The following is a 19,168-nucleotide window of genomic DNA, read 5'->3' as shown; positions in this document are numbered from 1 at the left end:
TTTCTTTAATCAAAATAAAAAAGCATACACATTGCTCTCGTCTTTTCTCCAATCTGAAAGATATGAAGAACAAAAGAGTTCTACTTTTCTATTTTGTCTGCTCTAAATGACAGAGAAAAACCATACCAGAAGCATTCATCATTATCTGACCTCGCCTACGGTCAGGCAGAGTACCAAAATGGATATGCTGAGTATATTTGGCATTTTACATCTTCATAAGTTATCTCTGGTCATATTTGATCTTCTGATAGTCTTATACCCCAAAGGCTATGCACACCAACATGGGAACTAAGGGTCAAAACAGCTTGGTCTCTCTGGGCAATTTGCCAACGGACACTCAACTAAATAATTACCAGTGTACCTGAAACAGGGAGTCCTCAGAGATTAGAACAGAGCACAGGAAACAACAAAGAACACAGCTACTCATCTGTGGCTAAAGACCTTGTCCTCTTTAGGTAATAAATTATGATTCTAACAACTCTTCATTATTAATATATTCAGGCATAGGAAAAGCTTTATTTTGGGAAAGGATATTAGCTTGCAAATATTTAGTGTCAAGCAAATGTGACTGCCATTAAGTTAGTCAGATTCTAGATATCTGTACATTTCCCTTAACTTCCCTTCAGGGAAAATAAAATGGTCAAGGAGGAGCAGACCCACAGAAGGCTACAGTCAAATGGTCAGACGGCATGGTTGATAAGCACTGTCATTCCTATTAGGGTTCTTTAGCTCTTCATTGACATGTCTCTCATTATATCCTATATCACTTTTTCCCTCATAGTAAACCTTAGCAAAACAAAACAGCTGCTTAAACAAACTAAATACCCATTTTCTCCCAAAAATGGGAACAGAGAATAGAGTACAAAATGCTAACATAACAGAACCCAGACACGGAAGTCCTCTGTTGTATATGTGTTGGAGGCCTATTCTCAGCTGGTGTATGCTGCCTGTTTGGTGATCCAGTGTCTGAGAGATCTCAGGGGTCCAGGTTAATTGAGACTGCTGGTCCTCCTACAGGGTAGCCCTCCTCCTTAGCTTCCTCTAGCAAAATAATTTTTCTAACACTTACGAGTTCATTAGCCTTTTAAGTTGTCTGTATAAAAACTTTTCAAAACAATGATTCATGTTGACATATGAACATTTTGCTCTGATGGGAGAATGTACATCACATGCATTCCTGCTTCTTTCTGACAGAGGTCAGAGAAGATCAGGAGGTAATCAAGAATTGAGTTACAGATGGTTGCAAGCCACCACTTGGTGCTAGAAACTAAAACCAGGTCCTCTGCAAAAGCGACAAGTGCTGAGACAGCTCTCTAGACAGCCTTATAATTTCTAATGATATATCAGGTTAAGAGTGTCCCAGGAGCTAACAGAGTTGTAAAGGCATTAAAGAATAACAAAGAAATAGGTAAGAGAATACAGCTGTCATGCAGCCAGGCATAGAGCTGCATATATAAATCAATGCTGTTTTTCTCACAAGCTTTCTTCTGATTTGGAAAATCAAGTATTTCTATTGGTAGTCAGAGTCTCTGTAAAGACTGATTAAGTCCAAGGTAGGTTTTAATGGTAGAAAAGGGTTCTAAACTTGAAGCTTAAGAGTGCTACAGCAGGAAGTGGGAGATGTGACATTCTGACTTTCTTTTGCTACTCAGACAGTGTGAAAACTCAGACAAGTAAATCTCAATGGGTCTTCAGCCACTTTATCTGAAAAAGAAGACAATGGGTTTATACCTGCTTGAAGGTACTGGCAATTACATTTCCTGTGCCTTAACATTTACCAATGTTATCGTGACTCCTGAAATGTGGGCAGGAAGTGATCTATGGACGTAAAGACAATAAAACACCAGAAAGGCCCTACCTGAAAACCCAAAAGGAACAATTTTGACTTCTAATGTCCATCAACTATATTCTCTATGATTGGCATTTTGGACACTTTCCAATGGTCTACTCTGTCCTCCCAAAAAAAGGGTGTTTGATAACACATTCTTAAATATATATAGTAAATTCTAACATAAAAGTAGCACATTTCCCCATTGAGGGTTGAAAGAACTTTATACATTCAACACACAAAATGTTTCGAACAAAACAAGCCATGGGATAGGAAACATAATTCTAAAATTTTAGGTATTCATATTACTTTGTGAAGAAACAAAACCCCAAACAAACAAACAAACAAATAAGAAAACAGGAAAAAAAAAAAAAAACCCATGCCAAACGAAAAGAACCAAAACCCCACTACTATGATGCAACAATTTTGGTCACTCACAAGCAAAACAACAGAGCTAAGGGCAAAAGTTCCAGTACCAGCCCTCTAGCCTCCTGGAGTTTAAGTCATAGCCCAGCCACCTCTGGTCTCGTATTACATTGGACAAAATGAGTTACCTGTAGCCACGCTTAGGAGGGACAATAGTAAATGCCTTGTGGGGTTTTCTGATAGTTAAGTGAATTCACATATGTAAGCTGCCTAAGCACTGCCTGCTACTGTACGATAATGTGATTTTTTAAAAATTCTAGTGTATAAATCCTTTAATTTTTGAAAATTTCATTTGCTTTCCTCACACTGAGGTATTCTTCATGGAAGTCTTTATCTTTGATTTTTTCATCTTCCCTTCCTCTTTTATTACTAGCCACTTTTACAGTTTCCCCTAAATTCCTCTTGGGTTTGTGTCTTCTATGCGAAGTCTCCAGTGGGGACTGTCGCAGAGCCGGGGCTGGAGCTGAAGGGTTACTTCTTAGGGTAGCCTTGCACTGCTTTTGCCAGGCTCCCAGAGTGAGCACTGGCTTGATGACATTTTACTTGTCAACTTTAGGTTATTTTCTGCGTAAAATACATAGAATGTTAAAGCTCAAACCACAACTATCTTGAAATGAACACTTTTATTGACTCTTCAGATGACAGACATTTTCTTCCACCTGTTCTTCTTGCCCTGGTATATCTCCTTCTCCCACAGCATGAAGGGTGTACTTGAAGGCTCTTATTTTTAGCTCCTGTGTTGTTAGTAGTTCAAATCAAAGGTACGCTCGTAAGAACAGTCCATGAGTTAAAGAGAAGAGAGTAACATACCACTGTACTTAAAAACAGTCCAATACTGAACTTTGATTAGGTCTTTATTAAGACCACACAATAATGCCTAAGAAGACCAGCGATAATTCTGAATAAGAAAAAAATCCGTCTTGGTCTAAGTTGTAAAGTGTTGCCTGCATCTGAACAAGCTGCCTCTACTGTCCCTAGGAACTCAGAGGTCCTCAAGGGACAAGTGCAAGTAAATGTTTGCATTCAAAGTTCCCTAAGTGTTTGCAATGCTTCTGACAGTATTTCCAGGTTTCGGAGAATGAGTAAGAAACGGTGCTTATCAAATCTCTAGAGGTCAGATATTTCCTTGTTCTCTGGAGGTTAAGTATATAGCAGCCAAGTACCTTTTCCAATTTGTCCTCAGAACACATCATTTCTATTTGCTTATGGCACTGTTGATGATAGGATGACTTTAGTTCATTTTCTTTAAGTAACATTTCTACCTTCAGATATTCTTGCCTCATTCCTTCTCGATTCTGGAACAAGCAGTTCAGAATTTCTTGAAATCTACCAAAAATAAAATACAGCATTATATTTCATTAAATTTGTATTATATAATACATAGCTTACTTAAATAACATGTATTACTCAGATTACACTCAAAAAATAAACAGTAAATAAGTCAGAACAATTTTCTCCCACAACTAAATGTTTAGATCAGAGTTATCAACTTTATTTCTATTGCATTAGGTTTCTTTCTGCTACAATGAAAATCATGTTATTTAAATATTTAGGTGTTACAAGGCCTCCGATATTAGTAATATACTGCATTTTCTCATATGCAGTCTAGCTGCTTAGCAAAAATGAAAAGGATGATAGCCTGGACCTGTCCTGTGGCAATTCTCACAGTCCCAGTAGCACGGCAGCATCACGTGCTGTTTGGTGCTGGCTTACTGTAAGGGAAAAGCAACAGGAGGCATTATCATATGGTATCTCCCCCCTAGGGAAAATGAGAGAACCAGTTTTAGCCTCAAAGATGACTATAGTAAAAACAGACCATAAGGCAAGGTCCCCCTGCAGTTTGGCAGAGAGTCAACTGACACAGGCAGGTCTCAAAACATCCATGTTAATGACACTGGCAACTGAGAAAAGAGGCTGAGGCTTCCTACTCCAAAGAGCAGACAGAAGAATCAAATTTGTGGAGTTTATTAGATGCCAAGGACCCAATGATTCAAAACTGATTAAATCTTATGAAAAATTTTGTCCTTTTAGGGCAAACAACATTGGTCACAACAATATTTTAGTCTAATAAACACCCCCCCCCTAAAATTATCTAAAGAAAATCATCTACAAAACCTTTAAAATAAAATCAAGTCTACACATTTAAAAATAAACGTTGCTTGGTTAGAATCTTGGATATATTTGTAAGAATCTGTGGTAAAGGTACTGCCAATCTATGTCATTAGTTCTTAGTGAAACTCATTAAGCCACAGTCCAGTGACTTACTGTAGCTTGGTTAAGCTGATGACTGTTCCATAGGAAGCCCATACGAACACTGTGAATTCATGGTACTGTATCACACCAATGCTAGTGCCAATAAATGAACTGATAAGTTATCTTTAGACTATACCCCAAGAAAATGTTTTAGTTTTTATAACGTTTAATTAAAGAACAGAGTTCAATACTGTCAAATTCTGAGATACAATCATCCTAAGCTTTCCAGGCTGGACTTGATACCGTAATCCTTTTGACTCAAAATCCCAAGTAGCTGGGACTACAGAGATGGGCTACTTAATTATACTTAGTTAATGTCGCCTAATTTATAAAAGTAATCACTCTAACTTTGAAAAACTGGTAGTTTAATTTCCAAGAATCTTGTTACTATATTAGTGTTATTACCATGTATAACCAAAAATTATTACATCATAGTAAAAGCTATCTTTGATAGAAATAAATGAGGAACAAGGAAAAACTTATGTATGTTTTAAGATAGAAAAATTGTTGGGAATTAAAAATTCTATTCCAAATAAAATTACAATGTAGTACTGTAATGGCTTGTTTGAGAGATTAAACAATAGTATCACATGGCAGGATAGCATGCCTAGTGCCCCTGCACTTTACCAGCACACAGAGGAACTTTTTGTCACTGACAGAAATACTTGTTAAATGTGATATTTGTAAAATATCACAGCTTGAGAATACAGCACAAAGCCTGATAGTTCTGACCTACTGAGATGGCCCCGGGTAAAAGTGCTTACTGTACAAATCTCAAGACCTCACTTCAATCTTGGAAACTTACAGTGGAAGGAAGGCAAGATCTGACCCCTGAAAGATGTCTCCTGATTGACATCTATCCTCCTTCCTACGTACAAGAGGGAACACACACACACACACACACACACACACACACACACACACAACATATGTGAATATAATTTAAATTTGAGACTTCTTACTCCATTTTGCAGTTGAGGAATACAATACCTTTTTTAACTCTACCGAAGAAGACTGTTGTAGTGATCAAGTCAAACTAACACTTCTAAAACTCAACAAAGCCACAAATAAAGTTTATGGAGAAAGTCAAAATACAGTAACACAGTATTCAAAAGGACACCTTTTCCTCAATCAGTTATGACAAGTTTTCCAGTTGACCCATAAAGGCGATATAGAGCAAGAAATGCCAACCTTGAGTGGGGCATTTTGGAGAGGAAATATTATTCTATCATTCTACAACATTGTGGAGCTCACTCAGATACTAATTTAAAATTAGTAAGTGGGTTAGTAACTCATACAGAATCAATAAAAACAGAACAGATTTTCATAAAACTATATAAGTACTAATGGCAAAAAAGCACAGCTCACAATAAATTAACTTCCAGATAAGACAGCTATTTTTTTTCCTGGTTTTCCTATCTGAAAAATCAAAAGAGCTGATTTCCAAAGTGTCACGTGGACATTATTTTCTGAATTCAATTGAGTATGTACACATACACATAGATGATATACAGCACAATGTGATAATTAGTTAAGCATAAAGAAAGCTACACTTCACAACTATGTATTTCTCATACAAGATTTCAACAGTTTTACCTTTCAATCTCTTTGTCCTCCACGTTTGAATGTACTAATTTAGCACAGTCATTTCTGTCAGTCAGAGCTTTCTGTCCTTCATAGGCCTTTAGTTTCTCTTTCAACATTAAAATCTAGCACAGAAAACAGTAATTAAATTATAAGTCAAATTATTTGTCTCCATCTTACAAGAGCTCAGTTAAAATTAATAATCAAACCAGATTTTCTAATAGGAAATCCATCAAACTTTGGGACAATAAAACATCCCTTAGATGAAGCAGTGTGACAGTTATGTGGACGTACCTCTGCCTTCTGCATGTTGCAGATCTTTACATACTGTGATATGTGACTACTGAGGTTGACAACATTGCTCTTCAACTGCTGAAAAAGAGAAATGATGATCAGAATCATAGATATATAACACAAAGTGGCATTATATCTCATTACCAATTTTCAGTTTTTGACAACTGTAAGTATGTATCATGGTTAATTATGACCGTATTTAAAATGTGGAACCAGAGTATGTTGAGTGTACAGATGAAATTATAAACAAACTGGCTTACTGAAAACACAAACGCTCTAAGCGTTTATTCACCGTGTAATAAAAATTCCCTACTTTTTCTTTTAAGAAATTCAGAATTTTGTTTTGTTTGTATTTAGTTTCTTATTTTTTATATTTTCTACAATAGTATGACCACCCAGTCGGCACTTTAATAGAACACGCAGGAGAAAATTGGGCATACAGTTATATTTAAGTGAGTTAGAATCAAGTACTTAAAAGTTTTCAAGCTTTAGCCCATATAGTTGTAAAATTTAGCATAAAAAACAAAACTAGAAACCTCCACAATGGGTTGGAGTAAGGACATGAAAAATGTGTGAAAATCTTGGTACACTTATATAGTTTGACCTTTTATATATATCGTACATATATATATGATATATAAAAGTACATTTCTCACATGGTGACACACTGTGCATCTTCAGACTCTTAAAGGGGGAAAGGAAGAGGGTGATGAGAAATCACGTCAACATAACTGAGGTCCTTTCTATGAGGTTCTGTAATTTTAAAATAGGTATATTTTCACCTGTAACATTTTTAAAGTATCCAATTAAGGTAAAAAATATTTTCCCAGTAATTCACGATCAGTGAATTACTCCTTGATTTAAACCAAGACTATACATGTGAAAATTTACTATGTTATACAATTCATGTAAGTAATGTTATAGACTGAGGTAAGTCTTATTTATTATTGGTGCTTACATAAACTGCATTACCACCTGTAAATATTTACTATATTGAATAAAAAAAATAAATTTCAGCACATTAAATCCTTGGCTGATGAATTCCCTGGTGCTAGCCACCACCGTGTGCCAAGATGTGAAGAAGAAAAAAGGCACTGAAGTTCCCCAGCACCCATAAGAAAGAATAACAACATCCACTGAGGGAGGAAGTGATCAAGACGCCGAAAGTGTGACTAAGTCAGAGCCCAGTAGCTAGGTAGGACATTTCTTACTTGAACTGGCAAATTTCTTAACAGAAACTCAACCATAGTTAAGCCTTTAATTATAGTTGTAAAAATAACATATACCCAATATTCTCATAACAAAGTCAAAGTAAATGCACTTACAGAAGACTTAATGTCTTTGGCACGATTTGCGTACTTAAGAGTGTTATATGTGTCATCGTAGAATAAAGAGGAAGGACTAACAGCAGCTATCATTATAGTTTGACAGTTTCCTCCAAGAGAATCCTTCAGCAAACGAGTAAGTTTACTATTTCTGTAAGGAATATGCTGATTTCTTCTCTGAAAGAACAAAAGAATACTCATTTCATTTCCATATATAAAAGGCAAGTACTATTTCAATAGAAGAATGCACACAATGCCCAGAGATATGACTGGTATCTGACATGATGTCAACCCATCTTTACTACCCAGTGGATATTTGAAAGTCCCATCGACAGCGGACAGCACGGCTTAATGGGTAAGGAAAGTGGCTTCCCCTAAACCCTCAGTGGAATCCTTACAGTCCACATGGCAGAATGGAGAACTCACTCTAGGAAGTATCCTCTGACCTCAACATGCATGCACACAAGGAAATAAAATTCTAAAACTGACAAAGTACAAACTTTACCACAGAACAACTATCATGGTTGGTTTTTTAGTTATAGGTGGCATGTTAAGTGTGTCTGAAACGAGGACACAATGAGGGTGGTATGGCAACACGTGTCTGTAACACAGGCTGCCTCCTGGGTAGTTTGGAGGGCTACACAGATTATATTTCCCAAACAACACAAAACACACCCCAAGCAAACAACAAAGACAACATCAACGAAACACACACACCCCAATTCCTAGAAGCTGAACTGACTTTAAAAATAAGCAGTAAAGTATAACATTAGTATTCCGACTTTATAAATTAGTAGTACAGTATAACATTAGTATAAACGTTAAAGACCATTGTAAATGTGCATGTTTGAATTTTAACTCTGAATATAAAGCATTTTTCTTCTTTTCCTTTAAAGAAGAAACTGAAATGTGTTGATCTTTCCAAAGTGAATGCTAAAATGATAAGTAACAAAACTATACAGAGATTTGGGATACATTTAGGGAATCTATTTCTAGATGAATATTTGATATATATATTTTAAATTAACTGCATGTTGTTTTTTCAACAGCCATGTAATTTCTGTCATTTTGCCCTCTTAAGGAAGTCTTGCTAATACTTTTAAAATACATTGTTTTAATTAAAATAATAACATCAATGGTAATTTTCTTAAAGCTTTTAAGTCTGTTTTAGCTTCAATTATCATACTTTAAAAATAATGCACTGACAAACATACTATATATTTCTGGTATATGGTACATGAAAAATAGTTTTAAACGCTCCAAAGCTTTGGGAAACACTATTCATAATTATATTTTAGACCTATGCCTCTTTTCCTTTTCTTAACTCTTACATATTACTTCAATTTTATAGTACATTATAAAATACTAACTAGACAGACTTGATCTAAAGGGATTTTTATGTCTTCATATCAATTACTATCATTTTTGCCATCTAGTGATCATTGCATAGCTGTTTACAATGAAGTCCAGAGCTGGGTATCTGACAAAAAGCACCAGTACTGAGCCTGGTGGAACAGGCCTGTACTTAAAGGAGGCTGAGACGAGAGGCTAGAAAGTCCAAGATCAGTCTAATCAACTCACTCAGAGCCTGTCTCAAACAAACAGGATTAGAGTACTTTTCTAGCACACGTGAGGTATGGGTTTACCTCCAAGTACCACAAAAATGCATACACACAAATAGCCTCTTATGAAACAGCAAACACAGAATATGTCTCATGCGGCATTATTTGGTAGTTCAGGGTCACTGAAGTCTGTCATTTTTATCTACAACATGTTGCATAGTTATCAAGTAACATACTAAGTAAATATGGTACCTACCTTTGTATCTGCTAAGGCATTGATGACATTCCCAAGAGCTAGAAGAGATTTGTTAATATTTGTGCCTTCTACAAATCTTGTCCCTTTAGTACCAGAAATACTGGCCCGCTCAGATCCTGCGAGGTCAATGAGTGACATTTTGGCTATATGGACATTTTGATTGATGCTTGCTGTTTTGTCCTGTTGTCGTAAATAAATCTTAAATTACAGAATAGGGGAAAAGGAGTGTAAATTTTAATAAAATTGAAACAAACACTTTACTCGCAAAAATATGTACATGTAGACACATTCATTCTCCTTTTAAAAAGCAACAAGTAACATTATCTGTCTGCCATTGAGTGGTAGAATTACTAAAATTGAAAAAAATTAAAATGAAGACACACCCACACACCCACCTGAGTTTTGATATTAAAGGCTGTCCCAAAGGCTCATGTGCTAATTGTCTTTTCCACCTTCGTGCCCTGGTGGTTTCAGATGAAAACCCAATAGGTCTATGTATAGCATAGTACAAGCTACTTTCAGGCAAGGATATGTGTATGTGTTAGGCTGTGTGTGATAGATCACATAGTCCAGAAGTTTGAATAACAGCCTAGACATATGATATGCTAAGATGCTGTTGTCTCTTATACTCCACAAAGAACAAAGAGGAAAACAAGTAGGAGGTCTTTGGGTCATAGGTGGTATTTCCTTCAAGGAAAGAATAGGGTCCTATTCCTATCTATTTTTCCACTGAGGCTATAACGTACATAACATCCCCCCTCAATGATGTGCTGCCTCACCATAGGCCCCAAAGTAATAAGGCCAGCTGAGACCAGACCAAACTTCCAGCCCTGTGTGAAAATAAACTGCTCATTAATAATTTGATCATTTTAAGAATTTCAGCTGCCCAGGAAGGTATAGTCCACTCAACTGTTTTTTTTTTTTTTTTTTTTTAAATACAGGTGGTCATGAGGTCATGCGCTTACTAGTTAAAGATGACCTTGAAATTCAGAACCTCTCTACCTCTGAACAGATTTGTAGGTTTTAGCCACTGTGTGCAGTTTAATTGTGCTAAAGACTGGCATTAGTGCTTCATGTCTACTAGGCAAGGATTTTACCAACGGGGTGCGTCCCCAGCTGCTTATGTAACCATCTTCAGTTGCTTTGTACACTTTAATATGATAGGTGGAAGAGCGATGAAGACATACGGTGAGATCTAATACATTCTAGAGAAATCTCACTTCATAGACATTTCTCTGAAAACTATTGAGGAAGATGTCAGTGGAAGAGACAAGATGAAACTACTGAACAGACACTATCTGAATGATTTAACTACCTTAGATAGGAATGCTTTCAACCATAACAATTGTTTTTTGGTACGATGGATTTCACAGGCTAGCGACCTGGTCAAAGAACTTACTGCAAAGTTTAAAGACCGAGTTAAGAGTTCCCAGAGCCAACTGTGGTGGATGGATACTGATTCTCAAAGTACTTTGCTATGGCATATGTACGCCTACAAACACATTGCAGAAGACATTCATATAAGTGTAACTTTCTTTTAAAGTTTAAAAATAAATGAATTCCATACAGCATAATTTAAAATAAAGCTCTGCATAAATAACCAGTTGAGTATAAATAAGAGCAGAAACAACAAGCAATAATGAATACAAGTATCTGTGTTTTCATCTTTGGGGACATTTTCTCCATGTGTCAGCTGAAACATTCTTAAGGAATGCAGTTGATCACATGGTCACTATCTTCCATTTCTACTTTAGCACCCCTATTTGATATGTTCTCTATGTCCAAGAAACTCTCCAAGTTATGAAAGTAAAACCCCATGTATGTGACATACATTATCTCAATTTTAAATATTCTAGATGTTGAAGCAAAGTAGGCTGGGCTGGCAACTTAATCCTACTTGGAATATCCTTTGCACATTCATGACCTTGACTTTAGTAGGCAAGGTGTTATAGTGCTTGTAATCCCAAGTGCTCAGGAAGCTAGGATAAAAGGAACAAAAACAAAAATCAGGTCTGGCCACTGCTACTTAATGACCTCAAAGTCAATCTGGTCATCTTAATGAGACTGTCTTAAAACAAAGTAAAACAGCAAAGTTACAAAATAATAGAAGTCCGTCCTGGGAAACATAGATGTCTATGAGGTTTTATTGTCACATATGAAAACTCTTCATGAGCTGGGCTTTATTTTAAATGCCAACTTAACAGTCAGCGTCTAAAAGTAAAGGCCTGTTACCTGGAAAACAGCATGAGAACGAGAAGACGCAGCATTCATGTCAGTGGGATGCTGCGTCCTGTTTTTGTTTCCATTGTCTAGTAGCTGCAATATTTCCTCTGAAGATTTAGGCTAAGAGTTCAAATAGAAAAGAAAAGTTTCAGTCAGAGTTAAAGGGAAAAATATCCCTCACTTATTTTATAAGAACATTGTAAGATGAATATTCAACAAGAGGAAGTAGAATGAGGCCCTCCCCAGCTCTGATCTCTATTCTGCTAGCTTCTTTGTGACCCTGAACAGTCACTCAGGGCTTTAAATCCTTTGTAATTTACTTTAGTTTTAAATTTTATTAGTTTATTTCTTTTTCAAACACAGTAGAATCAGAATAATAGCTGGTAGAAGGGGAACCTGCAGATTTGCTCCCCAACAGAAAGAAGAGATACACATAAACATACCTGGTGTAGAGTAAGACCCTGAACAACCACTCCTTTTTGGGCATCTTCCCGGACAGCAAGTGGCCCTGAGTTTGTCAAGAGGTCACGAATCTGTTCATTATATACCTGGGGATGGGAGGAGAGAAAGAAAGAAAAAGAAAGATAAAATAACCACCGTTAACAGTGATGTAAAATAACTGATTATCTCAAAAATTGTTGATTGAAGGTTTACAACTGCAGAACAGATTCTGGCCACTTTGCAGTTGAAAATTTTGGTTGGATATTCTCCCCCACTAATTTCTAATTTGGTAACTCTAACAAAATGAAGATAAGCCAGCTCTTCTGATTCTTGCAAAATACACCAATTTTAGAGACTAAATGTTAAAAAAAGTCCAGTTAGAAACATATACTTCTATCATTAATCTTTCAATAGTCTAATAATAGTAACAGTTCCTTTCATCTGAATTGTGGAGGGACTAAGACTCAGAATATTTGTCTATCGTTACAAAATTAAAAGCAGAGTAAGGATTGACGCTTGGCTATCTTTTACTGTCTACAGGAGGCAGCACAAATGAACTTTGGCTTACCAGATACTCAGAACCTGAACACGGAAAAGCTATCACAAATGTGAACTTGCTAATATGTCTATAATCCCGACATAAAGAGAGCTGCGGCAGGAAGATCATGAGTTCAAGTCTAGATGTTTCTCTAGAAGTGTTTGAGATGGAACAGAATACACAGCAAGAAAGCTTGATGACCTGAGTTGCATCCTGCAGAGTTCTAAAAGGATGTCTTTATCTCACCCTCCTCCAGGTTCAGGGAAGAGGGGGTGGAATGATTGTAAGAGCCAGATATGGAGGAAACTGCATTTTGTAGACACAACAGGACAGAGGAACATATGAATTCAGAGACCATGACAGAACTCGTAAGGCCTGTATAAGATTAAGGCAGATAAGACCTCAGCATTTAGACGAGAAGTGGACACAAAGGCTCACCTGTACACAAGAAGCTAGCCACAAATGATAGCTGGGGAAAGAAAAATCAGTTTCCTCCCAGTGACACTGGGTATATCAATCACTCTCTAAGGCAGGCCTCTGCTCAGGAATAATTAGCATTCTATGTTTTTAGTGGCTGTTTTCTTTTTTCAAAGAGAAAACGAACATGAAGTTGATGGGCAGGGAAAGGAGAGTCTGGGAGGAATTATGGGATATGAAATATAAAGTATATTGTCTGAAACCCCAATAATAATGAAAAAGCATCAGATGCATTGGTGTGCATGTGTCATGACAGCACTCCTAAGTAGGCTTTCAGGTGTATGTAGTGCCGAAGAAATAAGATCCTGTTTTAACAGATCTTAAGATAAAACCAGTTCCTGAAAGATATCTTTGGCCTTCCACTCCAATGCCTGCACTTACACACACATAAAAAGTAATTAAGAAGCACCAGCAAACCCTGTGAATTCCAGCATAATGAAATTTATAAACATTGACACTGCCAATAATGGGACTAATCAACTACATAACTGACTTGATATGAAGCATTATGTATTCAGGACTACTCCTGGGTTGTGTCTCCCAGCACTTAAACCAAGTCTAATAGCGACAAAACAAACTGAGGATTTTATGGCAGCATCATAAGACATAAAGAAAACAAAAACTGCTCATTAAGGGAGACCAAAGGCATGCTGGTGAATGTAATTCATGAAATGTAATGCTTTCAGGAAAAGACATTAAAAATATAATTAGCAAAATTGCATTAAGGTTCATAAATTAGACAGTGATGATCACTGTTAATTTTCTGATTTTGATAAACATTCAGTGATTGTTTAAAAAATTTCATGGTTCAATAAATTTATAACTTAAATAGTTCCTAGGAATAAATGCACATACAACAGAGACAATGAATAGCAAATGCAAAATGTTTACATATAAGGAGGCATCTTAAGGAAGGCCATTTGGAAGTCCTTTCTATGTATTATATTTGTGATATGTCTAGAATTTGAAATTAGATTAAAATAAGAGTGAGGTACATAAAAATATGCACGAATAGGAATTTTAATGGTTGAAAACATTCACAAGAAGATTCCTGTATAAAATAACTAAAGGACTCTTGTAATTGAGTTCTCTAAGATAGTGATTAACGTTAAGAATAGTGCCAGCTTACCTCCAGATAAGAGACTGCAGTACTACACTCTTTCTCGTCTTTAACCTCATCCATGCATTTGAAAAGGTCCAGCATTGTTAGGTACATGACCCCGGGTTCAGCAGTTGATCCCAGCATTGTGTGAGTCTTCCCAGATCCAGTGGCACCATATGCAAATACTGAATTTTTAATAAAAGGTTTGAGATTAATGCTCATTTTATAACATAGTATTACTAAATCCACTCTAGTGGTTAGTTCTAAGTTGGTACTTTAAATAGTAAGTAACTTTAAATCTGATCGATATTACCTGGTCCTAGTTAGAACTAATGTGATTCTGTGCCTCCCACATACTCACAGGCAGAGACATCTACCCCCTTATTTGCTATCAGAATATGATGTCCACACATATCCCTCCAGCACACACAGTGGGACTACACTGCCTCAACCAAGGCAGGCAGTGTATCCTTGTGCTTTAGAAAATAACATGGAGCAAAACAGACACACTTGTTGAGCCAAATGAATTCCACAAAGGTTTATAAAATTATGCTTTAAATGTTGTTTCTGACAAATTATTCATTTCCACAATTCCATCCAGTACACATAGAAGTAACACATTTCTTCCAATGAAGAAATCCAGTTACAAGTTCAAACACTTAATACCATCTGATTAATATTCAGTAATCAGATTCTCATATACTAACTGAAAAAATAGTTTTTTGGAATGAATTAAGCTGGTGTTTTACTTTAGCTTATGAAAGCCTTAAGACAGCTAAATATATAAAGCCAGAGAGAAATCAAAGGAATAGTATCAACAGAGACCCTTTTTTATCTTTTAAGCCAAAGGGAGGAAAAATCTTTAGGAAGTTGTATGAAAGAGAAAAATATCTGGATACTAGTGAGAATTAGCAGTTCCAACCAATAAACATCATTTTGTTCTTGATCAAGAACCAAGAGGGTGACAAAAGTGAGTAAGACAGTCTTAGTGAAACAATTCAGTCGGGAATGTCCTGTAGAAAATGCCATAAAAACGGAAAATTATAAAAACAAGAAACTAGTATGCTATTACTATAACCACTGAATTAGTGGATCTTTTCAGAAAGAGTAATTAAAGCTTCTTTAAGGTTTAAGGAATGCTTCCTGGTCTGAAGATCGGATTAAACAGTAGAAAATTCTCAGGCTTCGTTTAGTTTTACTAAACGTTTATACTAAGAAAGTGCTCCAAAATTGAAGGCCGTTGAAGATCAACAGAGAACATACTTGACAGTACAAACAGTGAGAAATCTGGCATCAACTTTAAGAGGCACGTGGCTTAATAAAACTTAATACAACAAAAGTGTTTGTAGGATAACGGCGATGCCCTGGGAAGACAAAGTTCCATAAAAGATAAGCCATAGATGATGACTAATTTCAAGGAAAGTCCAATCTGCTGAAATCTCGAAACTGTTGGACTGCGTACACCTTGAATTTGATTGTATTTACATATACAGCATTTACATTAAAATATATACCCCCACACCCCCCCAAAAAAGAACCGAAGCTAGATGGAAAATTAGATTTCAATCTGAAGCATTTACCTGTGCAATTATATCCATTCAGAAAACTATGAAGAATTGGCTTGGTTGTGTGTTCAAAAACTTCCATTTGAGTTGAGGTTTCATCAAAAACAGCATCAAATACAAACTTAAGATCTTTATTTTGCCTTTTAGTAATATCAAAATTTGTAGTTTTTTTTCTGTGAAAAAAACTGATTTCTTCTTGTTTCGGATCAAAAACGAGTATATGCTTATCCACTACATGAACCACTTTATGGAACTGAACAGCCTTTTCTTTTGTGTTCTCAGGACGGACACGGACAACTACTTTCATGTGGTGACATAAGTCTTCCTCAGTGCCAGACATTCTTAGTTACCTCAATTCCTGTTACATGAATACCTGGGTATTTCTCTGAAATTGAAAAGAAAATGTCACTATTAGTTTTACTTAAAACTGGCATGTAATGTTCATTTAAAAGATTAGTTTTATGCTCCATTCACCTAGCAAATGTATTACTGGGAGAAATGCATATACATGTAGACCTATAAACTTAAACACCCCTGAAGATGGCACACACGTACACAAAACCATCGTAAGGTCTTAAAATATTAATAAAGCTTAAACTCAAATACTAGAGCTGATTATGATCCAATTTTCATAAGGCTCTAACAGTTTCTTGGTTGCATCATAGAAATGAGCAGGAAAGATTCTTTCTGAATTGTCTCGGGGTAATAATGGGAGGTTTAGCTTGGAAACTCGTTTAAGTAAAAAGCAAGCTTGTCTGTAGGTCTCCTGGCAGTGAAAGTGATGCACCCGGGCTGTTCTCTACCTGCATCTCTGAGATTCCCTGAGTAAGTACTGAGATAGAGGCCACTAGCACATATCTGAAGAGAGAAACAGTATACATTATTCATTTATTCAGACGTCCTATTCTCTGATCTCTCAATGACATATAAATTTAAAGAACATCAGTAAATGCATAAAGTGTGCCCAGGAAGAAAAGGAAACTGATAAAGAAGAACAGTTTGAAAAGTTCAACTACCAAACAATCTAGAATCCAGAAGTCATGACACTTCCACTTCTGCAAAATGCTCATGTACAAGCACGTATACTTTTACACCTCCTTCCCTCAAATATTCAAGTAGGAATTATTTCTCCCTCTTGAAGCATTTTTTAATTGCCCATAATTCTTTGTGTAGGGTTGAGGTCTTGTGGTCTTTCCTGACTATATTAGCATATCTACTGTTGTGTCCTTGTAAGTTCCTATTAGGCAGTCATGATGTGAGACACTGGTGTGGCAGATGTTGTTAGGAGACACAATCTCATAGCAAAATCCTTGATCCTCTGGAATAATTCCAACACTTAAAAAGCTGAGTAAACAGGATAGCTGTGAGTTCTAGGCCACCCTGAAGAGGCAGGTAGATCTTGGTGAGTTTGAGGTCAGCCTGTTAGGCACAGTTTCAGGTAACTATAGCTACACAGACCCTGTCTGGTAAAAAATAACTAAAAAGAAAATGGAAAACCAAAAGAAAACAAAACATCCCTGCAGAGAGATTGAGCTAAGATAGTTAGTGAAGTGTCACATCTACACTACTGGCTTCTAGCCTATGAACTGCTGGTCTAGTCCTTGCCATCCCTGTCTCCAGTTAGCATACCCCTTAGTAGCACACCAGAGTATTCCTACAAGAGACTGGGTTTGTATAGGGCCAGTGGTGCCCTATTAAGAGTAGTGGCTGCTCTGTTCTTGTTGATATCACTAAAGTTAGAGGATCAGCGTTACTACTGAAAGTGGGCAAAGAAAGACTACTAAACTAAGTCCTTATTAGAGTCTAGGCTGAAAGCAGTTCTCAATATTTTCATCACAAAGAAATCTCACTCAGAAGGGAAAACAAAATAGCTTGAGGTGAATGGAAGAAGGGAAATGGGTGGGAGAGGGGGTGAGGAGTGGAGCTAGGATGGGGATCAGATATGGAGAGAGGGAGTATGGAAGAGAGAGGGTTAGGAGTGAGAATAGCAATTGATAGGAGACAACTCTGGGAGTAGCTGGAGATCAGGGATGGGGACATTCCTGGGAGTCTATGGGGGTGGGCAACCCTACCTGAGATCCTACTGGAGAGGGGCGTTATAAAGACTGAAGCGGCCACCTCCTCTAACTAGGTAGAACTTCCTTGGTGGGAGGGGGGCATTAATCTATTCACAAAACCTCGACCCCAAATTTGTCCCGCCTATAAGATGTACAAGGATAAAGAAGGAGCAGAGATTGAGGGAACAGCCAACAAATAAGTGGCCTAACTTGAGACACAACCCATGTAAGAGAGCCAACCCTTGACGCTATTAACGACACTCTGCTATGCTTGCAGACAGAAGCCTAGCACAACTGTTTTCTGAGACTTCATTCAATAGCTGATGGAAACAGATGCAGAGACCCACAGCCAAACATCAGGTAGCTTGAGAAGTCTTAGAGAAGAGTTGAGGACAGAATACCATGAGCTGGAGGGGTCAAGAACACAACAAGATGACCTACAGAGTTAACTAACCTGGGCCCTCAGGGGGGGGTCAAAGAGGCTGAACCACCAACGAAAGAGCATGCAGCAGCTGGACTTAGGCCCCCTACACATTTGTAGATGTGCAGCTTGGTCGTCAGGTGGGTCGTATAACTATTGGATAGGAGGCTGTCTCTGATTCTGTTGCCTGCCATTGGATTCCCCTAACTGAACTACCTGGTTAGGCCTCAGTGGCAAAGGACATCCTGCTCTGACTGGATATCCCAGGGTAGGGTAGTACCCAAGGGGGTGTGGTGTGGGTGGGTGGGTGGGTGATCTTTGCCTTCTCTGAGAAGGGGATAATGGAGAGAGGGATTTATAAGGGTGGGACTGGAAGGATAGGAGAAATGGTACAGTAGGAGGGCAACTGAGATTTAAAGTGAATAAATAAAATATATATTTTATAAAAAAACATTAATAAAAAGGGAAAATATTCCATTATTATCTGTTAGCTAACAACACCAAAAAGCAGGAAATATCACCAATTGGGAAAAGTTTTAAAGGTGAAAAACTTACTATGTAGAGATTTTGAAAGGTATTTTTATAAAAAAAAAGAGACTAATGAAAAATGTTAAGATGATATTTAGTGTATTTGCTTTAATCTTTTCAAATATAGGGATTAAATAACTGAGGCACAAGCACTGAATAAAATGAAATAGCCTGATCAACAAGAGAGAAATCATGGCTGACATGGAACACCTAATCAACTACCCAGGGAACTGGGAGGACCCACAATCACTTTACTAAACCAGCACAACCCCTAACTACAGTATAAAT

The 19,168-nt window shown here is 37.0% G+C and overlaps 1 protein-coding gene across 6 annotated transcripts in view; it reads right to left on the bottom strand.

The window, feature by feature from the left end:
- Positions 1–19,168, bottom strand: part of Kif18a (kinesin family member 18A) — a 60,372-nt gene that overhangs the window by 37,086 nt on the left and 4,118 nt on the right. For 4 of the 6 annotated variants that reach the window (XM_039105450.2, XM_063284155.1, XM_039105451.2 and 1 more), the window contains 9 exons: positions 15,890–16,259; positions 14,337–14,494; positions 12,195–12,299; positions 11,761–11,871; positions 9,529–9,726; positions 7,711–7,887; positions 6,386–6,463; positions 6,104–6,216; positions 3,418–3,580 (listed from right to left, as the gene is read on the bottom strand). In XM_039105450.2, the coding sequence (XP_038961378.1) occupies positions 3,418–3,580; positions 6,104–6,216; positions 6,386–6,463; positions 7,711–7,887; positions 9,529–9,726; positions 11,761–11,871; positions 12,195–12,299; positions 14,337–14,494; positions 15,890–16,214 (1,428 nt within the window). In that variant the 5' untranslated portion in view covers positions 16,215–16,259. The remainder of the gene's footprint in view (positions 1–3,417; positions 3,581–6,103; positions 6,217–6,385; positions 6,464–7,710; positions 7,888–9,528; positions 9,727–11,760; positions 11,872–12,194; positions 12,300–14,336; positions 14,495–15,889; positions 16,260–19,168) is intronic. The other 2 variants (XM_017591908.3, NM_001137642.1) reach the window with 2 other exon arrangements.

Source organism: Rattus norvegicus, chromosome 3 (assembly GCF_036323735.1).
Source record: "Rattus norvegicus strain BN/NHsdMcwi chromosome 3, GRCr8, whole genome shotgun sequence".
NCBI lineage: Eukaryota > Metazoa > Chordata > Mammalia > Rodentia > Muridae > Rattus > Rattus norvegicus.
This window is presented reverse-complemented; position numbering and strand designations above follow the sequence as displayed.